We start from the raw sequence: 19,832 nt of genomic DNA on the forward strand, positions 1-19,832 counted from the left end.
AAACATTCTTTCGCGTTGGTTTGCTCACGCTAGAGATGTGATTGACCATAAATAGATTTGTTTTTGACGTGACTTATTGTAGATTTGCCGCAGATGGTATTAACTACTTGACCGGACAAAACCATAAATGGTAGTCTACTAGATATGTCCTATACAGAGTGATGGAACTGGAAAAGTATCTAAATAAAAATAATCTTTATTCACAAGCAAAACTGGGCGATAGCCGCAGTATAGAAGTGACAACGCGCCACCGCACCATACCCTACGGTGCTATTATTGTGTTAGGTTTTCTGTAATTTTGTGCGAATTTGTGTTGCCTTCATATGGCAACACTAGGAGAAAGGGTATAAAAAGGCGTGTTTGTCTTTCATTGGGGTTCTTTTGATTCGAGCACGCATCGAAGGCAGACGTACCATTTTGAACACGTGTACACTTGTGTTTGAGCACGCGTGCGTTTTGGAAATTTAGAGTAAGTAACCAATATACTTATTATTTATTATTTCAATAAAATAAAATAATAAAAAAAATAAAATCTTTATTCGTTTTAGACAATATTTTCTTTTAAATGCTAGTTGACCCAAGCCCCCCTTTAAACTGGGAAAGTCTGTGTTAGGAGGCTTGGCTCTTCCTTATCTTAACTTACTTAATTAGTGACTTATTATACCAAATATGTATGTATTATATCTATGTCTTTCCTTAATGTATATTTTTATCATTGTTTTATATTTTTATTTCTGTACTTAGGAGTGCAGATGGATGTGTGTGTGTGTGCGTGTGTGTGCATGTAGGCAATGTGTGCAGTGCATGCATACGTGTGCGCGCTTATGTATATTTACAATAAAATTAAATAGAATTCATTAACAAATAATACTAATTATTGACCGACGATCTGGTGAAGGTCGCGGGTAGCCGCTGGATGCGGGCAGCGCAGGACCGATCGTAGTGGAGATCCTTGGGGGAGGCCTATGCCCAACAGTAGGCGTCGTACGGCTGATGATGATGATGTATATATATATATATATATATATATGCATGCATGTACATGTACACACCTGCACCCATACATATATATATACATAAGTACAAGCGCACACATACACACACACACACACCCACACTACTCCAAAACAGAAACTAGTGTAACCAATGTATGACTGAAACATTTTATGCTTGGCATTGTAAAATCTTTTCAGTTTCATCATAGTTTTTCGATTTTAGTAGTTTAGTAGTTAGTATTTTACATTCCCGGTGTATCATTGAGTATATAGGTATGGACGAGTTTATTCCATTGTATATAAAAGCCGATAGCCAGTTGTACTGATGTCTAGCAAAAGTTGTGCGTACAATGGGTACATCTGCTACCAAATTAATTCGCCTCTTCTTTGTTTTATTGGGGTCGTATTCTAAGGTTGAGTGTTTTCTTAGTATAGAATTTAAAATATATAGTTGACGTACAGTAAGTAGGTTACATTCTGAATACAGTTGTTCAGTAGGGTACCTTTTATTTTTGAAATACATGAGCTTTATCAAAGCACGTTGAGTTCGCTCTAGGTGAAGAAACTGGGTTTTAGCAGCCCCACCCCACGCGGGGATGCAATACGTTAGTATGGATTGCGCCAGAGCAAAGTAGATTTCATTAAGAAGATTTCTTGTAGAGTTATGGTCACCCAAGGCCCGTCGGGGCACCACATACCTAAGCGATTTAAAAATGTAAGTTATTTTTCGAAGCCTGTTAATGACATGATCGATATGCGGGTACCAGGACAGACGTTGGTCGACCAGAACTCCCAGGTATTTCATCACACTAACTTTTTGAATCACAGGGCAGTTACAGTTATCAAGTTGACAGAATTTGTGTATTTTAATGTTAAAATCAATTGATGGCTGAGCATTTGCATATGTACTAAAACAGACGTAATTCGATTTAGTGGTATTTAAAGTAAGGAGATTGTAATCTAGCCATTGTGCCACAAGTGATAATCCATGTTCAGTATTTGACTTAACATCGTTCCAGGTTTTACCAGTGAACACTACAGCGGTGTCATCGGCGTACGCAAAGATGTTGGAGTTTGGTATATTGAGATTACACAGGTCGTTGATATATATTAAAAACAGAGTAGGCCCCAACACACTGCCCTGGGGAACTCCGTATGTCACCACTGACTCATCACTAACAATATCCCCAAGTTTCACTCGTTGTTTCCTATGAGATAGGTAATCTGTAAACAAGGATAAAGCCCTTTCCCTTATGCCAATCTTCTCTAATTTATGCATAAGGATAGGAACAGACACAGTGTCAAAAGCTTTTTTAAGGTCAAGGAAAGCTGCCAAACATTTATTAGACTTATCTATTTGGTCAACTACCACAGAAGTTAGAGCTAGTACCGCATCTTCTGTAGACCTACCCTGTCTAAAACCAAATTGTGACTGTGACAATATATTAAACCGAGTCAAGTAATTTAAAAGTCTTTTATTTAGGAGCTTTTCCACAATTTTTGAGATACCAGTTAGTACAGATATAGGTCTGTAGTTGCTGACTTCGTCTCTGTCCCCACCCTTGTGCACTGGTGTTATGATAGCTTGTTTGAGGACAGATGGAAAAACACCTTTCTCAAAACAAAGGTTGGCAAGATGCGTTATGACCGGTATAATTTCGTCTTTTGCATATTTTAGGAATGAGGTAGATACATTGTCCCAACCCGGGGCACTAGTAGATTTTAAATTGCATACAATATGATTTACTTCATCATTGTCGGTTGGTAGTAAAACAAAGGAGTGAGACAAGGCAGGGAGGTTTTGAATATACTTTTTGGATTCACCTGTAACACAGATTTCCTCAGCAAGATTCTTCCCAACATTAGCGAAAAAATTATTAATGAAATTGGCTGAAGCAAAGGGTGAACTTTTAATGTGCATTAAATCAGAATTGCAAGTACTGGTTTTACTGGTATACGTAATATTTTTTATGTTATTCCATAACAATTTTGTATTATTAATAGATTTGGCTAGTAATTCCCGTTCATAATTTCTTTTAAGTTTTTTTATCAAATTGTTACAATAATTTCTGTAGCGACGATAAGTGATTTTGAGTGTCTCATTAAATGGATCTTTACGAAGATTTTTCTGAAGATTATTCCTATTACGTATACAGCGAAGAATGCCATGGGTAATCCAGGGTTTCAAAATTATTTTCTTATTTGGAATCCGGGTGACAACAGTGCTAGCTAATATCGAGTCTAGTATTTGTTGTGTCAGATTTTCGATCACATATGATGGATCGTTATTGAGCAAGAGAGTACCGATATTTTTTGTCATCAAAAGTTGAAGAGCTTCTTCGAAGTTTACGGTCTTTTTGGATTTAATCACTTCTGAGCGGGTTTTGATTTTGGCTAAGGAAAGTAGTATAGTGTTATGGTCAGTAACAGTAGTGGACAAAATTGCAATAGTTGCATTGAATTTCCGTTTGTTAAGGCGAAGCATGAAATGGTCGAGGCAATTTTTATCTCTCGTTGGAATAGTATGACCTGATATAATTCCATGAGCAGAGAGAGCACCCAAGTAGCTAATCCTATTTCTATGTTCATGGTAGGGTTCATTCTGTTTCAGATGAATATTAATGTTGATGTCACCAGTGATGATAATATTATTTTTAGATTTATTCAGTTTGTCTAGATGTTCGCTTAGGCTCTCCACAAAACCGTCAGCATAGGTATGGGAGGGGGATCGGTATATACACAAAATTATATTGTTCATAACCTCAAGTTGTAAGCAGGATGCCTGTGATAAATTTACTTCAGAAACTTTATGTTTTAAGTTACTTTTAATATATACCACAACTCCATCATTTTGGTTCAGGCAGCGCGTACTACAATATGAAGAGTAGTTATTGAGTTGCGGAATCTGTTTATTTACGTTAAGCCTACACTCACTTAAAACGATTATATCCGTGTCGAAAGTAAAACCAGAAAGGGTGAGCAAGAAGTCATCAAAATTTGCATAAATACTACGAATATTTTGGGATATTATAGTTAAGTCACTCTTGTTTACCTGCAAGTATTGTTTGAGTTCATTGCAGTCAGATTCTAACACACGCGCCACCTCAAAATTATCTATTTCATTTGCTGTGTGCAGGATGTCATCCATAATAATTACGAGTATGTGTTATAAGGGTGGCTATGAACGAGTAGTTGTATGTGAAAGGTAAAACGGATGATCCTAATGTAAAGTTAGTGTTTGTATGGGTGAACGCTTTGTAGTCGAAAACGCGTAACCGACGCGTTTGGCATGGCGGATAGTACCTTTTGGGCGCGGCGTTATACAGTGCGATATCGGAGGCGGCGTAAATTTGAATAATTGGAATTGAAGGTGGCTTAAAATCAACTTCGCAGTAATGTTGATGGATTATTAAGTATGTTGCATATTTGTGAGTATTAAAGTTAGTATGTAAAACAAAGGTGGATAATAAACAAATAATTCGTATATATAGGTAATAGGAGGTGTAAATATTATATTGAGTGTGTGTTGAATTGTGTGTAGAAGCTATATTTGCAAGTATATTGTGTGTCCCGTGTAAAGATATACAATCATCCATTTTAACTTCTTGTTTATACAGCCATAAGTACGCACAAACGAATGAATAACGAACTATTGTGTAGGGGAGATGTAGGCAATGGGAGTCAGTAGGCAATGGTGATCACCTCAAAATAACAAAAACCGAACGCGACCGACCGATTCAAACATAAGTACACGCTAGCATGACGTCACACCCGTGCGCGAGCGGCGACTGGCTCAGCTCGGCCGACGCGTTGGCGAGTAATGGGTGTTTGAAGATTTCGTGCCATTTACATCTAATTTTTCGAGTTAAGAAATACGAAGGTAAGTTACAAAATAACAAATATTTATTTCTGTACTTGTAATGTGTAATAGTCGTAGCATTTTAGCATGCAATTCAACAGCCATATTGTTATTATTACCTATAATTTCTCGCCAATTTTTTTTTTTCGTTTTATTGCCTATGTAGGTAATCGGAGTCGGGTGATCCCAATTACCTATATGAAGACGCCCTAGTTGAAAAAGAAAATAAAAGAAAAGCCAAAGCTGTGAAAAACGAAGGAAAAAGAACAGGAAAGAAAATCAAGCCACAGAAGGGTAGTCGTGACAAGGTTAAGAAGAAAATTCTGTCGGACTCCAATGGTACTTCGACGTCAGACGTGAACACGGATGTGTTATGCCAAGAAAATGACGATGCAGAAGATGCAAGCAGCTTGTGTCTTGTATGTGGTGAATTCGGCCGCAACAATGAAACATGGTACCGGTGCACTTCTTGTGGGCTCTGGCCTCATGCCGACTGTTCTGGGTGGAATACTGCGCACAATTATGTTTGCGATATGTGTTGATCACCATTGCCCACATACTGATCACCATTGCCAACCCAAGTTGACAATCGGGATCAAAGTTATTTTTTTTTTAAAATGCTATTGTACCAAAACTAATAAACCAAAGTAATTAAAGTTGATCTCAATCGATAGTTAGTAGAGTAAAGTTTATAATAAAAACAGAGTAATAAATAGTTGATTCATAGATTAGCTTTTTTTTTCATTTTCGCTTAAGTGATCCCCATTACCTACATTTACCCTAATATAAACTCCAGGGAACATATTTTTCTAACATTTTGGTAGTTAAGCGAATACAGAATGCCATAAAATAATAAAGGTTAACAATACATAACGATCCAGGTAGTCAATTTTCCATAAGTAGGTGATGCACCTGATCAGCGTTCTTTATCATAATAATAGGGGTTTGCTCAGTCTTTCTGACATACACCTTTCCATATGCTGTCCAGCAGAAGCGGTAGTTTTTAGACTTAGCCAAATCACGGGCCAAAAAGTGCAAACGGGCTCCTCTTACTGTCAGATTTTCTGACAGAAAAACAGGGGTGTCTTCGTTTGTTTTCATACCCAGATGCTTAGCACATAGTTTGGTCTTGTTTTTTATGTTGTATGATTTGGCCATCCTTAGAAAGTCAGTCTTGAGGAGACCAGAGTTTGTTTCCACAATAATTGGCGTGTTTTTGTGATCAGGTTTTTTCCCTCTAACACGATAAATATCTTTGATATCCTTTATGGACATCTTGCAGTCGATAGTTTCGGAGAGGTGAGTAACCATCTCAATAAGGTCGTTTTTTGTCTCGTTATCTTTTTTAGGAACATTCTTAATCTCAAAGTTTGTCTTGCGGATTCCCAACTGCACATCCTCAAGTTTATCCTCAAGGTACGTTATGTATTCCCGATCTTCCCTAATTTTATTCTCCAGGTCCACTATTCTTTTATTAAATTCTTCATTTTGGGCCGCCAGGTTAGAAATTGAGGCGATTATACTTTGATTGGATTGGACGACATCCTTAAGTGTGGCTTTCAGTTCTTTAAGTTCACTCTTATGCGAATTGGAAATATAGGTCATGTATTTCCTCATTTCTTCCTTGAAGCTTTCGAATTCACCAGATTGCTGGGTCCCGTTGTCAGGGTTCTCATGCATGCCTCGTCGTCTAGTCGTAACAAAGCTTGGATTTGGAGGCGTATCATCATCACCTGCAGAGAGGCAGATTGACATTTCCGGGTCTGGTGAATTTCCGCCCAACATCGTGTCTCGTAACGTAAGACAGTGGAACCAGTTACACAGCTATACGGAACAAATGTAGGTATGCCTTGTGACTTGCGCGTGCTTACTCAAAGCTACTCGGCGTGCATAAGCGTAGTACCCACCAAAGATTTGAAGTACTTGAGTGTGCGTGAAAACTGCTACACAGGATGTGTACGATGTGCTCACAGTCGAAGATTGATGACACGCACTTCTTTAACTTATGCACTCCTAATTTTAAGTTGATTTTTTTGACAAATAATTGAATTTAAATGGTTTAAAAGTACAGTGACGCGGATTCAGACACGTTTACTCGCAAGCGAGGTCCGAAGCGAAGAGGATCAATGGTTGTTTTATTTATAGAGCATGTACCTGAGGCAGCTTTATGTATATCCAGGTATGCGTATGTTAGTTAATGATCATGTTACCGTGGTCTTATTACATTTCAGAAGTGGGATCGTATCCATATGTGTTAATCAGGATACACCGTTTTTGAGATATTTTACTTTGGAAATATATCTGTATAAATATATACATATAGGGTTATCTGAAGAATATTTACATGTTCCAATGTTTTCGAGTTCCAGATTATGCCTCTTGAAGACGAGATCGTTCCACGAAGACGACTGACGAGCCGAGACGAGCCGAGCCGAGCCGAGCCGAGCCGAGCCGAGCCGAGCCGAGCCGAGACGAGCCGAGCCGAGACGAGCCGAGACGAGCCGAGACGAGCCGAGCCGAGCCGAGACGAGCCGAGACGAGCCGAGACGAGCCGAAACGAGCCGAGACGAGCCGAGACGAGCCGAGCCGAGCCGAGCCGAGCCGAGCCGATACAAGCCGGGAGCGCAGCCGAGCCGAGCCGATACAAGCCGGGAGCGCAGCCGGAGAGAGAGCCGGGAGTGCAGCCGGAGAGAGACGTCGCTTCACGCGTCGGCACAACGAGCGACACAGCCAACGACGTCGCGGCGAAGGGCAGGAGGTGCGACGTTCGTCGGCAGCTAAGGGAATAGAAAGGTCAGATAGCCCTACATTTTCATCTAAAGATGTTCTTAATATTGTTGAATCATTAGTTAACTTAAGATCTTAACCTAATCCGACAGCAGTCGCCACATCACATCCTTCCAGTAGTATTATGAACCATGTTACCCGAATTTGGACCCTCATCGAAAAGTCAAAAGATTGATACTTGGTTAAAGGAAGTTAATGAGTGTGCCACTGTTTACGGATGGGATGAGAACAACCGTTATCCACTTCGCAATGCAGAAACTGCAGGGGTTGGCCAAAGTTTGGTATGAAAGCTTCAATTCTATTGTGTACAGCTGGGCAGAATGGCAGCTATAGTGGTTAGACGCATTTCCTTTTGAACATGATTATGGCCAATCCCTGGAGGATACGCTTAGGCGAAAGAGTAGGTTTGGTGAACCGCTAGAGGTTTATTATTATGAAGAATTAGCTATCGTGAACCGGTGTGACATCGAAGGGAAACGAGCCGTGGACTGCATTATCCACAGATTAAGTGACAAGACAATTAGATCCAGCGATAAGCGTTACGATGTACGCAGCCTGATCAACTCCATTTTTCGATGAGTAATAAGGAGAACCAACCGCCGCCCGATCGCTTTCATTTTAATAAAACAAAGTAGTCGACTGAATCCACAGCGGGAAGTAATAATGACAATAGGGATAAATCAGTTAAGACTTCAAAAAAAAAAAATTCAAGTTACAAATTATTTTGTTTTAACTGTAGGGAAAAAGGTTACCCGTATCTTAAATGTCCCAAACCTCTGGTCCAATGTACAGGATGTCGTAGGTTCGGTCATAAAATGGAAACTTGCAGAGTCCCTTTTTTTTTTGAAAACCGTGATAATCTAGGTAACATTCCTAAAATCATGCGCATACTTACCTCTAAGTCGGGCTCAAAATATTTCAATACAGTTAGGGTAAATGACACCTCTATGATATCGTTTATAGATTTCGGTAGCGAAGTATCGCTCATAAAACAAACAACGACACTGATTTTGGGGTAGACTTGTGATCAATCCCCGACTCCACTAAAAGTTTTGGTAGTGATTTTATTTTGTCCATGGGCAGGACACAGGTTAATTTATGCATCGACGGTGTTAGTGCGGATGTTTTGTGTCACGTGGTTGACAGTAATCTGCTCAATTGTCCGATATTAGTAGGACAGTCCTTCACCGAACAGAATCAGGTGCTGGTATTCAAGAATGCCAACGAATTGAGGTTTTATTATGATGATGAATTCCCTTTTGCTAACAGTGGTAGTGGTGATACTGCGAGTGTAAGGTCGTCTCCGCTTCATGCGCAAGATTGAGTGGAGAGGCGATTATCAGAGCTCGTACTGATGTTGTGATTAATTGATATGTTAGGCTTAGCGGAAGAGTCGTGGGGAAGCCAAACCGAGAATTCACGATAGCCGGCGGGTTATACAAAGTAGAGGAAGGTCAGCTCTTTGTTCATATTACCCCATTGTCAGCTTTTGTTATATTGATGAAGGTGATATTATGGGTGGATGAAATAGAGTTCAGATTGTCAATCATATTTGTACATCACCCACAGACCTCGTTGGCGAGCATTTAGGTATAGAGCCTAAAGATGTTAACTTTAGCAAAAACGCTTGAATAGCCACATAAACGACGTCTATTTTAACATTTTGAACGAATACAAGCATTGCTTCGCGCAATCATTAGAGGAGTTGGGATGTACAAATATGACTGAAATGAAAATTGAATTGAATATTGAGCGTCCTGTGGTTTACCGGCCTTACATATTGTCGCACAAAGAACGACAACAAGTAAGAGAAATGGTTGGTGAGATGATGAATGCGGGGATTGTACGAGAAATTGTATCGGAATATGCGAGTCCAAATATGTTGGTTCGTAAGAAGGACGGTAAACAAAGGCTCTGTGTTGATTATAGGTTTCTGAATTCAATGACAGTTAAGATAAGGTACCTGATGGCAGTGATTGAAGACGAGATTGCTCGATTAGTGGGGCAGGCCTACTTTATAACTTTGGATCTGGCATCTGGATACTACCAGGTGCCTATTGCAGAAGAATCGAAACCCTTAACTCCCTTTATCACCCCAGACGACCAATATGAATTTAATCGTATGCCGTTTGGGTTGGCTAACGAACCAGCTGTATTTCAAAGGCTGATGAATAAGGTATTGGTTTCCGCTAGGTTCTCAGAAGCTACTGCTTACATCGATGACGTATTAACTTACGAAAAGGATGTAGAAGAGTGTTTGGATAGGTAAGAAAGGGCTTTACAGTTGATAGAAAAGGCAAGCCTAACTCTGAATTTGGCAAAATGTAATTTCTTACAGCAGAATTATTAACTATTTGGGTTATGATATTAGCGCTGCTGGGGTACGGCCGGCTGACAAAAAGACACAGTCGGTGTTTGATGTTCCTCGTCCCACCAGTCCACATTCCGTCCGCCAATTTCTGGGACTAGTAGGATATTTTCGGAAAATTTATAAGGAATTACGCGTCTTTATCACATCCGTTGAATAAGTTGCTCAAGAAGGATGTGGAATGGTGTTGGACTGAGGAACAAGAAGCCGCATTTGTTGATCTCAAGAGTAGTCTGATAGATAGGCCAATCTTAGCCATTTACGACCCGACCGCCGAAACACAGTTGCACACTGACGCCAGTGAAGTGGGCGTCAATGGAATATTGATGCAGCGACGTAATGGAAACGACACCTACCATCCCGTAGCGTACTATAGTCGCCAGACATCTCCAGAAGAGAAAAGGTTTATAAACTTGAGACTCTTGCTATAGTAAGTTCGCTCAAAAGTTTCGGGTGTATCTTCTGGGTCAGAATTTCAAAATCATGACCGATTGTATTGCGTTGCGCTCCATGCTTTCCATACGCGATTTGGTTAGATGTATTGCCCGCTGGTGGCTGTTTTTGCTTTTTGAATATCGTGCTGGCACGAAAATGACGCACGTGGACCTTCTATTTCGGAACCCAATTGAGGATCTTAGTTCAATGGAAATTGACGCTGGTCTTTACCCGACGGTTATGTCAATCAATGAGGGGGACAGGTTGTAGACTCTTCAATTAGGTGATAGTGAACTGGGTCGCATTCGGGAATTTCTTACCACTGATATTGATGCAGATGGGTTAAAGTACATAACAGAAAACTAATTCAAATGAGGGCCTATTCCACGTAAACGAAAAGTCGAGGTGCCTTTTCACACCCTGTACATCAATCACCTTGGACCTTTTTGTGCGATCAAAGAGAGGAAAACTCTTACCTATTGGTAGTCGTAGATGCCTTTACGAAATTTAAATTTATCAGGCCAGTCAGTAATACCAAAAACAGTTACAACAACGCGAGAATTAGAAGATATTTTCTATACGTTCAGAAACCCAGATCGAATTATTAGCGACCGCGGTACTTTCTTCACATCGTACGTGTTCAAACGTTTTGCTCGGATAAAGGTATTAGACACGTGTTGAACGCAGTTGCAAGTCCTAGGTCCAATGGACAAGTAGAGCAGTGTAATCGCACGATGTTAGGGTCGTTAACTGCGCAAAATCTTAATTTTGACAAGAACGCCTGGGATGACAAGATAGGTAGAGTCCAATGGGGCAGGAACAACACCCGTCGGAAGACAACGGGACGGACTGAGGTAATGTTTGGACTTCAGATGGATGCGGAAATTAATCCTATGTTGAACGAAATAGTATGCGAAACGCAAAATTATACTTTATTGTCAGTTCGGGAATCCCTTAAAGATGTAAAAATTGACGATTCAAAGTGTAACAATGTTACCTACTGAATAAACATATTTTTGAGTTTGAATTTGTTGGGATTGATGACTACTTCATTTAACAAATCGAATGTCACCCTGGATTCACGTTAATGATGATAAAGAAAGTAGTGATGAAGATGACTGATTGTGTCATTATTATATACAATCAAAAGAAAGTAAGTAGAGGTACTGTTTGTTGGATGAAACTGTAAGATGTGTATTTAGTAATAGCTTGAGAAGGAGGGCTCATAGCTATTTAGTTAAGGTGACTTTCAATTTTGTGAGGAGGGTTCAAAATTATTTTAATTATCTTATATAAGAAGGAAGGGTTTGTATACGATAGTTACAAGTGTGAGAAAGAAGGTTCACACTCAATTGCTTTGCAATAGTTCGTGAGAAAGAAGGGTTTGCGAACTATTGCCAACTTGAATAGCTTTATAATGTTATGATTATTTTAATTATCGTATATAAGAAGGAAGGGTTTGTATACGATAGTTACAAGTGTGAGAAAGAAGGTTCACACTCAATTGCTTTGCAATAGTTCGTGAGAAAGAAGGGTTTGCGAACTATTGCCAACTTGAATAGCTTTATAATGTTATGATTATTTTAATTATCGTATATAAGAAGGAAGGGTTTGTATACGATAGTTACAAGTGTGAGAAAGAAGGTTCACACTCAATTGCTTTGCAATAGTTCGTGAGAAAGAAGGGTTTGCGAACTATTGCCAACTTGAATAGCTTTATAATATTATGATTATTTTAATTATCGTATATAAGAAGGAAGGGTTTGTATACGATAGTTACAAGTGTGAGAAAGAAGGTTCACACTCAATTGCTTTGCAATGGTTCGTGAGAAGGAAGGGTTTGCGAACTATTGACAACTTGAGTAGCTTTATATTATGATTATTTTAATTATCGTATATAAGAAGGAAGGGTTTGTATACGATAGTTACAAGTGTGAGAAAGAAGGTTCACACTCAATTGCTTTGCAATGGTTCGTGAGAAGGAAGGGTTTGCGAACTATTGACAACTTGAGTAGCTTTATATTATGATTATTTTAATTATCGTATATAAGAAGGAAGGTTTGTATACGATAATTACAAGTGTGAGAAAGAAGGTTCACACTCAATTGCTTTGCAATAGTTCGTGAGAAGGAAGGGTTTGCGAACTATTGACAACTTGAATAGCTTTATATTATGATTAGAAAGAAGAGCTGATGTTTCACCCCGTAAATGTGATTATATGTCGTTGTACTTTTAGATTTTAAGTGAAGCTTTGTAACTGTTCTCGATGAGTGTGGAATCACTTGGCCCGCCGAATGTTAGGTTTGAACATTAGACGTTTTGTCTACGTGCATGAGGACATGCACAACGTCAGGATGGTCGAATGTTAGGTTTTCTGTAATTTTGTGCGAATTTGTGTTGCCTTCATATGGCAACACTAGGAGAAAGGGTATAAAAAGGCGTGTTTGTCTTTCATTGGGGTTCTTTTGATTCGAGCACGCATCGAAGGCAGACGTACCATTTTGAACACGTGTACACTTGTGTTTGAGCACGCGTGCGTTTTGGAAATTTAGAGTAAGTAACCAATATACTTATTATTTATTATTTCAATGGTTGTTTTATTTATAGAGCATGTACCTGAGGCAGCTTTATGTATATCCAGGTATGCGTATGTTAGTTAATGATCATGTTACCGTGGTCTTATTACAATTGTATATTATATTTAAATGAAAATTGTAAAAAGTCACCTACAATAGTAAAAAAGAAAAAAGAACGTGATTCAACCAACAATAATCACACTAATAGCAGACTATACCGCGCTACCACACGAACTCTCACCGTAACTTTTACGTCTGATATATGAGGCTCAATTTTATCGTCCATTGCCATCTTCCGTCCCTTGGAATAAAATAAAATAAAACCGAGAGGACGTGTCGTGTGAGTGCACGGTCATGTCGCTACTTTGTCGAGGGAAAGAGGAAAGAGGGACTACTCGTACCAGCGCTGGGATGGGCGGTTACCGCGGTCTATGTCTCTTGGAGTTTTTACAGGTCATAAACCAAGAAAGCATTATAATATCACTAGGTAAGTTAAGTTGTGAATATAAATGCATTTTTAGGCATATTGAATACAAAAAACATCACATTTTCTAACTGTCAGAAGAAAAATATCGAATTGATTTGCCCGATGTACTCGATTTTATAATTACATAAGTAAGTAAGTAGATATATAAAATGTCCCTACTGTCGCTTACTTTGTGGAGGGAAAGAGTAAAGAGGAAAATCTACGCCCGTGCGTGGTGATGTGCGGTTACTGCTCTGCGGAGGTCCGTGTTGCTCTATGGGTTACTGTGATCTAAATGCCTCTAGGAGCCTTTACTACTAACTACTAACCCTATTAGTAAATCTATAAATTGAAAATTAGAAACGATTTTATAGGACGTATTAGCGGCGTCGTAAGCCCGTAATGTTCGTAACATGATTCCCCGACACGACAGCCAAGTTTTTAAATATTTACAGTCTTAAAAGTACAAAGGAGTAAAACAGTATAGTAGAGCCATAGCAACGGGTAAATATAGAACTAGGAATGCGGATACTTCATCCAAAAAAAACAGTGATAAGAAGTAGGTAGTACCAGTAGGTAAGTACCAAACTTTCGAGAACATGTAAAAGAAAAGTATTTTTTACATTTGACTTGGTTGTATAGGCAACGTTCCCTTTGCCTGCCCAGTACGGGCTAAAATAATCAAAAATAGATTAGGTGACAACACCAACACAGAATTTAAACAATACTTGATGTTCAATTACACTTATAGAAAACTCACAATCCTCAATAAAGTAGCTATTTCAGTCCACCTTTTGAAAAATGTGAATGCAACAATAGAAACTCCGTTGTCGTTTATCTTGGAGATTGATTGTCCAGTTGAAAACGACCATTAAAACTTGAGTTACGGCTTTTAGGCTAGAAAAACTATATTTATGTTGTGTCAGATTCGTACTCATAAAATTAATTGAAAATAAAAATACAATAAGATAAATCAATAAAAAGAATGAATGGTGCTTTTACAAAATGTTGACTGGAATTTCGTAAAAACTTTTTAAATTGACTTTTAAATACTTATTAAAAATGTTTTATTATTTTTAAAAGTCAAAAGGTTTTGTGTGTAAATTTTTATAAGAAAAACCAGCCATTTATATCAATTATATCACAATTTATAGAAAAGTCGAGATTTAAAAAACAACTACATCGAGATTAAAATCTTTTTGATAAATTTAAATGAATGATTTAAATTAGGGTTCAAATACTTACACAGGCAAAAGTGCTCATTTTTACATCCACGGTATCGGGTCGTAAATGTTACACATGCTTATCTCAATAAAAAGGGTTGTAGGTGGGTACGTTGTACTTGGTAATGTCGCATAAACTTTGTATCGTTCTGTGCAGCATAAAATTTCAATGTATTCTCTTAGATAAAAGAAGATATCTATACTTATGGTGAAGATATAGTAAATTTTAAAGAATATTTGCAGACACGAAAAATTGCTCATGTAATATTTGTCTTCACTACCCGTCAGAAAAATCTCCGTCCGCATTTAAAGAACCTACACTACCACCGATAGGCGGTTAAAAAGTAAGTAACGTTGAAGCGCGCAGTGGTGGTGTTTACTGCAGTAACATCCGTCTAGCTAGCGTGTATCGGAGCATGTAAATGTTTAAACCGAGCATGAGACCGAAATTCCCGCCATTGCAAAATAAAAACAAACAAAATAGTGTTTTGTAGTGCCGTCTAATACACTTCTCATCAAAAAAATCGAAACACTTCCGTTTTCATTGTTTCTGTCCGAATTTAACACAAAAAAGAATTCATACGATGAAAAAAAATACATAAATGTATAGCTGGCAGTTTGGCCATTACAGTAATAAGCGAAAATTCTAAATTCAAAATTAGAATTTCATTTGTTTATCTTATAAACGAAATGAATCACTGTTTTGAGACAAATGTGTGTTTAGGGTTGGAGTACATTTAGCGTTTAAAAACTAAAAATTGGCGCCTATCCTTAAACTTTTTGTTTTTTATTTCAATACTGTGACTTTGGGACGTCTGAAAAAAGGTTTTTTTTCTAAAACGTATGGATACTTCGCCCACAGAAGCCGCCCAAGTTGTGGCATTGCTGGATTCTGGCCTTGGTCAGCGTGTTGTGGCTGCAAGACTGCATCTAAGCCTGTCATCTGTTCATAGAGTCTATAAACGTTATCGGGAGACTGGTTTGTTCACGCGCCGTTCAGGATCTGGCAGGAATCGGGTCACTTCTGAGCGAGATGATCGATTTATTGTAACAACTTCTTTAAGAAATCGACGCCTTAACGCTTTTCAACTGCAGCAGCGGCTTCGTGTTGTACGAAGGGTGGCTGTAAGTGACTCTACAATTAGAAGAAGGTTGAAGGATCGTGGACTGGTACCGCATAAGCCAGCAAATGGGCCGAAATTAACTGCAGACCATCGAAGAGCGCGCCTTAACTTTGCACGTGAGCACCTAAATTGGTCATACCTACAGTGGAGCAAAGTTCTCTTTTCTGATGAGTGTAAAATTATGCTGTATGGTAACGACGGAAGGAACAAGGTCTACAGAAGAGACGGAGAACGCTATGCACAATGCTGCATTGAAGAAAAGGTCAGCTATGGTGGCGGTTCGTGGACGGTTTGGGGAGGAATCAGCGCCGACGGTAAGACAGAGCTTGCTTTCGTGTCTGGGCCACGTCTGCCTGCACTAAACTGTCATCGGTACGTCGAAGAGTGTCTCGAGCCTCATGTGATGCCCTATACACATTTTATTGGCAACGGCTTCATATTCATGCACGACAATGCTAGGGCTCACACCGCGGGCGTCGTACGAGATTATCTTAACGAAGTCGATATCTCTATTATGGAATGGCCAGCAAGAAGCCCGGACATGAATTCCATTGAACATCTGTGGGATGAATTAAAGAGACGAATTCGAGCAAGAGATCCTGCCCCAGAAACACTTAGCCAGCTGCAAGATGCAATCCAAGAGGAATGGGACAATATACCACAGCATGTGATCGTGACTCTCATCCGATCGATGAAGAACCGTATGGAAGCAGTAATTAGAGCTCGGGGAGGGAATACAAGTTATTAAATAAACGTTTTTTAGCTTTTTTTTCATTTACGTGTGTTGTTTTATCCATTTCCTTTATACTCCATACGGAATAAAAATGACTCATTTAACAAAATACGAAACCTATGAAAAATTCATTTAAATTTAGAACATTAACATTAAGATTTGATAAGCTCATATTACTCACTATTAAACGACATTTAACATTTATTCCTAAATGTACACATTTTTCTGATAATCCTGACAAAACGTAAACTTGCAAGGTGTTTCGATTTTTTTGATGAGAAGTGTATTATTATGAGCCTTTTTCTCAAAAAAGAACTAAATATTGTTCTTTTTTCAAATTTTAACGACCATACAACTCTCGATTCGTAGATTCGTATGTAAAAATATTTCTCTGAACTCTATTTACATTTACCTATTTATATATTTTTCTTTTTCTGTCATGGCGGGAATTTTGTTCTAATGCCCATTTAAACATTTCAAGCTAACTCTCGAGTCGTACTATTAATAATTAAAATGCTTTTATGGCCTACCTAAGCTTAAAGACCTGTAAACTTGTTTGTCAAAGTAAACAGCATTCTGAGCTAGTAAATAGAGGAGTTGGCAAACCAGTGTGGCGCATTAGTGCACATTTGTATGCCACAGTACCTAACCAAGGTGCAGTGTGTTTATTATGCACAAACATTCGACAAACACTGGCCGTCGTGTTAGACTAGATATTACAAGGAAGTATTTTGTATATAGAGGCAATGTCTGTTCTGTCTGAAAATACTCCAAAAAGTGCCCATTCGTGCCCATCCTCATCGTCTTTTGTTACTCATGTTTTTTTCTTATTTTCCTTCCTTCCTTATCATGTTTATGTTAATGCTTCTGTTACGTTTTTTGTAAAATATTTTTTTCCTCCCGGGCACATCATAAAATCTAGATAGATGAACAATGGGCGACGTGCTTATCACAATTCTATCAACCACACGCCTCATAATCATAAGACTCATATTAATTAATATTCAATAGTAATTATTTATTGCATTCCATTTAGTACAATGGGGTGTAAAACATGGATCTTGGTGGACACAGCAACGTTGAAGGAATATTTAAAACTTATCATTTAAAAAAAATCTATAGTGCTCTCTTTAATAGCCTGGTTTTCAACTAATCAAATCAGGGAGATTATATACTTATAATTCAAGAAATAATACACGAAGAAAAACTTCATTTGACCAGGCTGTATGGCTATGTACCTTTGCCTGCTCCTTCTCGAGGCAAATTTAACAAAAAAAAAGATTATACTTATGTTTCCTTCACACTAGCCTTAACCACGTTAATCTTACTTCATACTTAACAACCTCGTTTTACACTTGCAACTGTGTGTGTCTGAGGGCTACCAACTAAAATTTGGAAACCTATAAAATTTCCTGTCTTTTTGGCAGCGCCTTGTTTGGATGCTTATTCAGCATCCAAACAAGGCGCTATCTATTGTGGGATCTATTTGATTCGTCCGGGTTATAGTTTCATTCATTCATTTACTTTAAAATTAATAGCTAACAATCATCCGCCCCTTTCCTCAAAGAGAATATAATTCACTACGTTTCAGCGCCTTTCCTTTTCTACGGATAAGTAATGACAGGTATAACTTAACATTAAATTAAAAGGTGTCTGCTGGAATCAAAACCGGTATCCATCTTAGATTTGCATTTTCAACGCAGCTGCAAGTTGTCTTCAGGGGGGTTAAAAAGGCTACACCAAAACAATGAGATACTCTTTACGAAACATCAAAACGAAAGTTTTCTTTCGAGTTTGTATGGAAATACTGTCCTGTGACGTCATCAATAAAAGCAGTCAAACGTCGTACTCATTGTTACTTAATTCATAAATAAAATTCGAAAATAAGTCGAAAAGTAAAAAGAGATTGATTTTTGATCATGTTACACTGTCTTCTATTTCTAAATAAGCATTTTACAATTTATCATTGACCCAGTCAATTACCGTATTCATCTAAAAAAGCAATATTACTATTAGACATTTGTGTGCATTGCGCACCTACTTTTATATGCGCAAATGTCAAATTGCAATATTGCTCTCTTAGATGAATTGCTTCGATGTGGTCTTTTTAACCCCCCTGGTGAAATGTGGATCCATTCACCCCGTAATCCCTATTACGGGCGTATATTCATGTCTATCTGTCTATCCATCTATTCAATATAAAGCATTATCGATACAAAAGAAGAGGAATTTACCTGACGGAAATGGATCTGTTGGTAATCCATCCAGTGTACAGTTGCAGGAGATATCCGAACACCCATCACAGAGGATTACGATGCATTTCCTCGGATTCAAAGAGAGAATTCTATTGAAGATTTCTTTTTGTTTGTTTTTCTTGAAGATACCCTGAACACTGAGTGAGATTAGCATAATGTTTTAGTTCAAACATAAACAGTAATAGCATAGATACTATGAATATAGCATAGATACCGACACCGCCGGCGTGGTCGAGGATTTCCTTCAATCAGCGCTTATCGCTATCGACCCACTAGGGTCGATTAATACTTTAAAATATTTTTCCTCGCAGACGACGCCCTGAGCCGAGGTTCGCGCCCAACTGGGAACCTTCAGGCCTGTTGTCTTAAACGTACCGGGTGAGAGCCTTCAGCGCTTCCCATTTGCCCGGCCAAGTAGTTAATGCCATCTGCGGCAAATGTACAATAACGCAAGTCAAAAAAATTAACTTTGAATATTCTGTTACATTCTAATACAAGGTCAGAAACGCAAAGAAAAGATTGCAAAGTTTATTTTTATTGATAACAGGCTGGCCACCGATTTGTCTAAGTTATTTTTGTAATCATAATTTATTGTCAGGCTATAGTTTGTACATTGGTGTATATGTCACTAATTCACTAATGGAGTTTGTATGAAAGATTCAACTAGTCAAATCAGTTACTTTTTACTAAACGTCAAAACACGAAATTACTATGAGTATGAGGAAGCGCACAGTGATGTCATAGAAAATCGTGATAAAATGTCGGACTTATTATTACGTTTTCCTTGATTAAAATTCATAAATAACTCACTTAAATAGAAAAAATGTTTCGTTAGTTTTAGATCTGTCTTTATTTAGTAATCAGAATTTCTTAATGTATCTTATTTATTTATTTATTATTATTAAGCCGTTGGTCCCGGCTGCATTAGCAGTCGTTAACAACCATCAATCCGCACTGGGCCCGCGTGATCGTTTAACGCCCGATCTCCCTATCCATCCATAGGGAAGGCCC

General features: G+C 38.4%; 2 protein-coding genes across 3 annotated transcripts in view; one reads left to right on the top strand and one right to left on the bottom strand.

Annotated features, from left to right (window-relative positions):
- LOC126370216 (tolloid-like protein 1) overlaps positions 1–19,832 on the bottom strand; it is a 166,438-nt gene that overhangs the window by 141,244 nt on the left and 5,362 nt on the right. The window lies entirely within an intron of this gene.
- LOC126370322 (anti-sigma-I factor RsgI8-like) lies at positions 386–7,745 on the top strand. The gene is made up of 2 exons (XM_050015173.1): positions 386–469; positions 7,224–7,745. The coding sequence occupies exon 2, from the start codon at positions 7,227–7,229 to the stop codon at positions 7,641–7,643; it is 417 nt and encodes a 138-aa protein (XP_049871130.1). The 5' UTR covers positions 386–469; positions 7,224–7,226; the 3' UTR covers positions 7,644–7,745.

Source organism: Pectinophora gossypiella, chromosome 10, assembly GCF_024362695.1.
Source record: "Pectinophora gossypiella chromosome 10, ilPecGoss1.1, whole genome shotgun sequence".
Taxonomy (NCBI): domain Eukaryota; kingdom Metazoa; phylum Arthropoda; class Insecta; order Lepidoptera; family Gelechiidae; genus Pectinophora; species Pectinophora gossypiella.